Source organism: Rhincodon typus, chromosome 8 (genome assembly GCF_021869965.1).
Source record: "Rhincodon typus isolate 14 chromosome 8, sRhiTyp1.1, whole genome shotgun sequence".
In the NCBI taxonomy this organism is placed as follows: domain Eukaryota; kingdom Metazoa; phylum Chordata; class Chondrichthyes; order Orectolobiformes; family Rhincodontidae; genus Rhincodon; species Rhincodon typus.
In genome coordinates, this window is record NC_063339.1 from 60,282,529 (window position 1) to 60,291,205 (window position 8,677).

The following is an 8,677-nucleotide window of genomic DNA, read 5'->3' on the forward strand; positions in this document are numbered from 1 at the left end:
GGTAGTGTCCCTAGCTCTGGGACAAGAGACTTGGATTCAAGTGCTACCTGTCCTAATTTTGTATACCATCACTTTTGAATAGGTTGACTAAAATACCTATAGGATGAATAATGGGGTCTTTCGAGATAAATGCCAATAAGCCACTATTTATAAAGTTCTATTATAGATACTGGTCTTAAACGTCACATGTAATAGTAAATGTAATATTGCCACTCTATTACTGATTACTGTCCAATTTTATTTCCCTTTTGCTTTTTTTTTGTTTGGCCAAAATGAAATCGATGATATTCCCCTTTAAGCAGATAGTCGGCTACTTCCTTGCCCGCATCTCCAGCTCGTCGGATTAAAAAAGCTGCACCGACAAAAGTCTTGGCCCGTGCGTTTCCGCTGCTGGTTCTTTTCCGGCTCGGAGAGTTGGCGGCGGGTTTCCCGGAGCCGCCGTGAGAAGTCGGCGAGTTAATTTCGATCAGGCGGCGTCGGGGCACCAGACAACCGGGGTCCTGGGACTGAGGACCGGGTCCGCGTGTCCCCAAAAATAACACGGAAAAAGAGAGAGAGAGAGAGGGAAGGAGAAAGGGAGAGAGGGGAAAAGATAGGGAAACAAAAGAAAAGGTGGGGAGAGAAAGGCATAGAGAGAGAGTAATACATAAGAGAGGAAAAGTGGGTAGATAGAGAGGGACATAGAGAGAGTGGGACGGGGAGGCTGAAAGGTCCTGGATCAGGCAGACACTCCAGCAGTGCTTGAACTCCTCACTGATCTTGAAAGCCCCGCATGATTCACACCCTCTGAACAAAATGAAAGTAGTTGCTTTGATCAGGTAAATTAACATCTCTAAAACAGAAATGGCTCTTCATCAGAACCAGGTTGCTGTTGTGTCATGTTCCTGTTTTGTGGAATTACCTATCTACATAATCAACCATTGCCAGATCTGGCTGGATCACGTCAAGCACTGTTGGGCTCAACCGGCCTGTGTCAAAATCATTCACTATTCCAAAATTTAGCCCTGGAGTGCAGTCCTTTTCCTCCATTGTCCCAGTTGTTCTCTTTAACAAGTGTAAATGAGCTAATGAGCTTCTTGCTAAGGAGCTTGTACTGCTTAAACAAAGCAGGTGTCTTTTTCTAGCTTCTCTGGTCTTCCCTCACGGCCTTGTGAAGCTCATTTTGCCCATGACAGCCACCTCTCTTCTGATCCCAATCCCATGAAACCTGCCGTTCACTCAGCTTCTGCTCTTAGCCTTCATGTGAGCCAATTATTGCAATCAGAATACTCTTCTCAAGCAGTGTTTGCATCCTTTTCAGAACCACTGTCATCACATCATGATCATCATCACATCTCAACCCACTTTCAGTTGTTGTGAAGCACCATTCCATTTATAACTTGTTTTTCCTCATCTTCTTGAAGATGTTTCTTCCTTTCCAGCCCCTGTCCACCTGTCCCATAGCTCCATGCTGAGTATCCAATAAAGTTTCTTCCTTTGGCACTGTACTGATGCACCCCAATTAAAGTTAAAAATGGCATCCTCTGTAGTCGATTATTACTTCTCATCTGTCTTGTTGACACTTCCCATGTACTTGACTGTAATTTCTGCTTCCAACTCCTTGCTGTCCAATTCATTGGAATTATCTTCTTGCGGTTCCACTTTTACTAATCCAGTTACAATCAGACCATTACTAGTGATGAGTTCTGTTCCTAGATTGGTACCACAACCTCAAGAGTCCATCAAGAACCTTTACTTGACTTATCCACTTCTTCATATACCTGGGTGACTTCATAGCAGACATTGAATCAGTTTCTACATGTGTTCAAATAATTCCACCCCTCTAATTTCTGCATTGTTAAACTGCACACATCTGGTTGTTAATGAGGCTCAGTTTTGTCCAGTTAAACATTGACAAGATGGAAGTCTTTGGCCCATTTCATAAACTATTCCTTTGCCACTAGTTCCAACCCTTTTGCTAATCACTGCCTTGGGTTTGATTGTTTGTAGTCTTGGTATCCATTTTGATCCTTAGATGAGCTTACAAACCTGCATGCTGTTCATCTCAAAGACTGCATACTTTCACTTGTACCATAATTACAACCTGTGCTTAAGCCCATCTGTTTTTGAAACCTTCCCCAAACAATGTTGTTGAAATCTTACCCATGGCTTTAGCACTTTCAGTTGACAATTCCAACCATCTTGTTACTGTCCTGAGCATCATCCTCCATAAACCTACAATCATGAATGGCAACGCTGCCCCTCCTACTGTTTTCCTCATCAGTGCTTGTTGATGACTTTTGGTTCCCAGTCTCTCTCATGTTCAAATTTAAAACTCCAATCCTAATGTTTGACTCTGTCTGCGGTCTCCCCCTTTCTATCTCTCTGGCCCTAAAATGTTTTTAAAATTTTGTCTTCCTTCAACTGTGCCCCTTTATGCAACCTGAAGATTCCTTTACTCCACGAATGGCCAATGTTTTTTCTGTTTAAACTCTGGAGTCCCTTTTCCAAATGATTCTACATCCTTTAAGAATCTATTTCAAATCAGTCACTGTTAGTAACCCCTCTTAATACTGCCTTCTTTCACCTTGTATTGATTTTTATCACTTGACAGTTTACTAAGGGCCTTGAAATTTAAAAAAAAACATCAAAGGCACTGTATAAATGCTAATTGTAGATACTGACATTTGTATTAGTGTATAAGCATTTGACAAAGAATTAAGCTGAAGTCATGGAACTTTTTAAAAATCTGAGCTGAGGTTTGGCATAGTGGCTCAATGGGTAGCACTGCTGTCTTGCACCACCAGGGACTCAAGTTCAATTCCAGCCTTGGGTGACTGTCTGTGTGGAGATTGCACATTCTCCCTTTGTCTGCATGGGTTTCCTCCAGGTGCTCTGGTTTCTTCCCATAGTCCATAGATGTGCAAGTTAGGAGGATTGGCTAAATTGCCTATAGTGGCTAGGTATATGCCGGCTAGCTGGATTAGCCATGGGAAATGCAGGGTTATGGGGGTGGTGAAACTTGGTGGGATGCTCTTCAGAGTGGTGATGTGGACTTGTTGGGTTCAATGGCCTGTTTCCACACTGCAGGGATTCTATGAAATACTTCACTTATATATTTGAATGTGTAGGGATGATGGTAATGACGTGGCCTATGGGCTTTTCTTTACTGAAAATAAATGGATTTTAATTATCTTTTTGCAGTGGTGGAAAGGACAGCTGTTACAATATGATGCAGTGCATAGCAGCTGGACATGAAGTGGTGGCATTAGCTAATCTAAGACCTGCTCCGCACAAAGGTAAGCCTTTCCTATCAATACAAATTTCCCCTTTTCTCCCCCACATTGCCTGTAGTTTCTAGCTTGCCGTAGAAGATCAGTGTATACTACACAGACAGCAAACAGGCTGGAGTATTCAAATCCATTGCAAGGCGCTTTATAATTTCCTTCATGGATAAAGCTTAAAAATGTAGACTGCAGGTGGTGTGCATTGCTCACAAGTACAATCACTCTACTTGAAGTGGAATTATTAACACAGTGCTCTATCCCAATATTCCGAGATCCTAATGCCACATGTCCACACCATCATCTTGTACTCACAGCCTGGAACTCTGTTGTTATCACTGCTGCATTCATCGCTCTACACCCATACTTCAAATTGTTCCTAGCTGGTTTATTACTGCTGTGGTCTGTCTTATCCACAAAAAGCAGGACAAATCTGTTATGACCAATTACTACTCTGTCAGCTTCTTTCAATTAGAGGCAAAGCAGTAGGAAGACTCATAAATAGCATATCAAACAATACTTCCCCAGCCATATCGATGCTTATTATGGATTCTGCCAGCAGCACTTACCTTATCCCAGCCTTGGTCTAAACTATAACTTGCACATGTAGTATGTCTTGACTCAAGAGAAAAGTACATAAAAAGAAAAAAAATGGAAGAAATAATATTGCTAAACATCCAGTGATATCAGGATAGATAACCAAAAGTTTGAAGATTTAGTCAAATAAGTACATATTAAAATGCATTCTGGGGAGGCGAGGAGGGAGAACCTTCTGGAGCTTTGGGCCAAGGCAAGCAAAACCATGGTCTCCAATGAAATTAAAGGAACACAGAGATCTTTAAAGCTTCTAGCCCTGCAGCAGATTACTTAGCTAGGATGGGGCTGAACTTGGAGGCTTTGGAAACAAGATGAGAAATTTAAAATGATGAAATTGTCAGACTGAAAGTCACTATAGTATAGCAAGCACAGGGCCAATGAGTGAACAAGGCTCAATGAATAGGAAAGGTTTGGAGGGATCCAGGCCAGGACCAGGCAGGTGAGACTAGTTTGGTTTGGGATTATGGTCAGCATGGACTTGTTGGACCAAAGGGTTTGTTCCGTACTGTATTATTCTGTGACTCGATAAGAATCCTTGCATTTTAGAAATGGATAACTGTGTTTGGCTGTGCACAAGGTTATGCATATTGGAAGATGGACTGGTTGGAACGAAGGGTCTGTTTCCATGCTGTATGAGTCTACGTGAAGCCTGTCTGGGACAGCTACAGAATAGTTAAGCCTGGAATTAATAAAGATAAGGATGAGAGTTTCAGCTGCAGATGAGCTGATGTAGGGTGGGAGTCATAATCACTGTGATGGCACCGAACTAGGCTAATTGGCCCATCAGGTCCACGCTGGCTACCTGCAGAGTAATCCAGTTAACCGTCTCCTCCCGGTCACAATTTTATAGAGTTGGAAGTAGGCATTCTTAATGGTTTTGTAGTCTGAAGTTTAACTTGATGTCAGACGTACGTTTGTGAATAGTCTGGCTCAGATTTAGACAGTTGCTAGGTAGACTGATGGTCAGGGAATGAGTTTATCATGGAGATCCAATACATCGGTTTCATTCTTCTCAATACACTGTATTTAGTTTGAGGAAACGTTTACTTATTCAGACAAGTAGTTTTACAAATCAAAGGTGATGAAGGAATGAAGGGTGGTGGGGGGAGGCAATGGCCTAGTGGTATTATCGTTGGAGTGTTCATCCAGAGACCCAGATAACATTCTGGGGAAACAAGGTGTAGAGCTGGATGAACACAGCAGGCCAAGCAGCATCAGAGGAGCAGGAAGGCTGACGTTTCGGGCCTAGACCCTTCTTCAGAAATCAGACCTCTAACATTCTGGGGACCCAGGTTCAAATCTTGCCATGGCAGATGGTGGAATTTGAATTCAATAAATACCTGGAGTTAAGAATTAATGATGATCATGAATCCAGTGTTGATTGTCAGAAAAACCCATCTGGTTCATAATGTCCTTTAGGGAAGGAAACTGCCCATCTTTACCTGGTCTGGCCTACATGTGACTCCAGACCCACAGCAATGCAGTTGACTCTTAACTGCCCTCTGGGCAATTAGGGATGGGCAATAAATGCTGCCTAGCCAGCGACACCCTTATCCCATAAATGAATAAAGAAACAAAAAACTAAGTGCTGTCGGTGTAGATTTGAAACCAGGTAATTCCATTAAGAGGCAGCAAGCAGATGAGAAATAGAAGGGGACTGAGGATAGATCCTTCTGATTGATCAGGTGTCACAGTGTGGACATGGGATGAAGTTATAGGAAGGATATTATTAAGCTTCAGAGGGTTCAGAAAAGATTTACCAGAATGTTGCTGGGTCTGGAAGGTTTGAGTTATAAGGAAAGGCTGGAACTTTTTTTCACTGGAGTGTAGGAGGTTGAGAGGTGACAGTGAGGGGTATAAGTAGAGGTAATGGTAGTTGTTTTTTCCCAAGGATGGGGGATTTCAAGACTAGGGGGCACATTTTTAAGGTGAGAGGAGAGAGATTTAAAAGAGAGAAGAGGGGCAAATTTTTTACACAGAGCGTGGTTCGCGTGTGGAATGATCTTCCTGAGGAAGTCATGAATTTGGGTACAGTTACAACGTTTAAAAGATGTTTGGATCAGTCCATGAATAGGAAAGGTTTGGAGGGATACAGGCCAGGAGCAGGCAGGTGAGACTAGTTTAGTTTGAGATTATGGTTAGCATGGACTGGTTGGACCGAAGGGTCTGTTTCCGTGCTGTATGATTCTGTGACTCTATAAGAATTATTGCAGGTGATTCTCCAGCTGTGATTTAATAAATCAGCCAAGTCTAATTCTTTCTCAACCTGTTGAAGACAGTTTTAGCTAACTGGAAGTCAGAGGAGAAGGGTTGGAGCTGGGTGAAGTGTTCCACTGTGTAGATATGCTAAGTGGGACATGGAGTGACTGTAAACTGTAAATTATCAGAGAGACTGTAATTGTGACTTTCCAGGCCATTTCAAAAGTGTGCCGATTGCTTTGCAAGTGGTTTCTTCATCATTAACTATTATGCTCATTAACTATTATGCTCATTAACTAGCAACTTCTCCATTTCAACACCTTGAGCAATCATACAGTACTTGTCAAATGATCCGCATCCTCCTTTCAGACAGTATAACTTAGTTTCCTTTAAATTGGTATTCTTGTGAATTGCCCTGATGAATGCAAGATAAAAATTTTTAATAAAGTGTATTTTACAGCAAAACTCAAAGTCTGTATTACCAAGCAACTATAAAAATCAAATAAGAATGTCAAAGCATACTTCATCGTTCCTATCATGAAAGGGAGAATTTGAGAATAATTTTTTGGGGGGAAAATAAACATTATGTTCCATTTTTTTAATATGCTTTTTGTTATAATGTTCCATTTTTGTTTATTTACATTGAAACAATGAGATACAGAAACATCGTTGGAGCTGCTTGAGCTTGTAAGCGTTTTGAAGTGAATTATTGTCGGTAATTTTAAGCATTAGTGTGGGCTACTTTAGGTACCTCTTCTTGTTAATTCAGTTACCTTAGTCAGGAGCAGGAAGTGCTGCCTGAAAGCTTATCTGTAGTGGCCAGAAAAGCACTGTTTAAGAAAGTATAAGCATTAAAAACACAAGGAAATTAAATAGGTGGTCCAAAGCATTAGCCTCCTGTCCTCTCGCTTCAGTTTAGATGTGATAGAAGTCTCTTCCTGCTGATCATTAGTTTCTGTATTAAATTAGTTTCAGCAAACTCAAATCAGTTGACAGTGAAATACAGTAAAGAAAGCCTTGTATTTATACAACACCTCATCACATTTCAAAGCACTTTACTGAATTATAATTGAAGTGCAATAAGTTATGTAGATAAACTTGACAGTTAATTTGAGGAAATTCCATCAACAGCAATGTAATGAATGACCAGTTAATCTCTTTTGTGTGGTGTTGATTAAGGGCTATTCTTTAAATAGTAGCAAGTAGTATAAAAACTGCATTAGCTATTGTATATTTGGAACTATTCCCGAGTACTGAACTGGGAAACCACGCGAATTTATGTGCTCAAAGTTTGGAGTGGACCTTGAATTCACAATATTTTGACTCAACAGACATAGAGTCATACAGCATGGAAACAAACCCTTTGGCCCAACCAGTCCATGCTGAACATAATCCCAAACTAAACTAGTCCCACCTGCCTTCTCCTGTCCCATATCTGTCCAAATGTTTCCTATTCAAGTACTTAGCCACATGTCAGCATAGTTTAGACTCCGTTCTAAGGTTAGGGTTCAAACAGGTTGTTAATGAAACGTATAGGCACTTTATTTTATTCACTTATGCTTTTTGCACTGCATGTTTGAAGATTAAACTGGATGCAATGGTGGAAGTCTTCTCTTCCCATCCTTGCCTTAATGAGTTTCCAAGGTTAAGAATTTTTAAAAGCAGTGTATTTTATGAATTTTTTTTTAAGGAATTTGTTGGATAGTGTTCATGATGCCAAAACAATAACCGAGGCTTGGATTATTAATCCGTCAAATGTGAGTTCAAGTTCTGCTATGGCAGGTTGGGAATTTGGATGGAGTTTTTAAAAAAAAAATGACTATTAAGTTACAAACACAACCTATTTAATGTTCTTCAGGGAGGGGAATGCGCCGTTTGTCTGTGTGTCTCTTCCAACACCTAGTAAACCACACAGGTGTCTCAAACTTAGGAAGATAGTCATGATTGTTGGAGGTCAATCATCTCAGTTCCAGGACATCTCTGCAGGAGTTCCTCAGGGTAGTATCTTTGGCCCAGACATTTTCAGCTGCTTCATCAATGACCTTCCCTCCATCATAAGGTCAGAAGTGGGGATGTTCGCTGATGGTCACACAATGACCAGCACCATTTGCAACTTTTCAGATACTGAAGCAGTCCATGTTCAAATGCAGCAAGATCTGGACAACATCCCAGGCTTGGGCAGACAATCGGCAAGTAACATTCGTGCCAGGCTGTGACCATCACCAATAAGAGACAATCTAATCACCGCCTCTTGACATTCAACGGTGTTACCATCACTGAATCCCCCACTATCAACATCCTGAGGGTTATCATTGACCAGAAACTCACTCACCTGGACTCTCCATATAAACACAAGAGCAGGTCAGAAGCTAGGAATACTCCAGAGAGTAACTCACCTCCTGACTCCTCACAGCTCGTCCACCATTTAAAAGGCACAAGTCACGAGTGTGAAGGAATACTTCCTACTTGCCTGGATGAGTGCAGCCCCAACAACAGTCAAGAAACTTGATACCATACAGGACAAAGCAGCCCTCTTGATTGGCACTACATTCACATGCATCCAGTCGCTCCACCACCGACACTTAGTAGTTGCAGTGTTTACTGCCTACATGATGCAC

General features: G+C 41.4%; 1 protein-coding gene across 2 annotated transcripts in view; it reads left to right on the forward strand.

The window, feature by feature from the left end:
- Window positions 1-519: 519 nt before the first annotated feature.
- The window catches only part of dph6 (diphthamine biosynthesis 6), a 60,886-nt gene continuing 52,728 nt past the window's right edge, over window positions 520-8,677 (forward strand). For both annotated transcript variants that reach the window (XM_048600561.1, XM_048600562.1), the window contains exons 1-2: window positions 520-818; window positions 3,184-3,278. In XM_048600561.1, coding sequence (XP_048456518.1) covers window positions 796-818; window positions 3,184-3,278 — 118 coding nt within the window. In that variant the 5' untranslated portion in view covers window positions 520-795. The remainder of the gene's footprint in view (window positions 819-3,183; window positions 3,279-8,677) is intronic.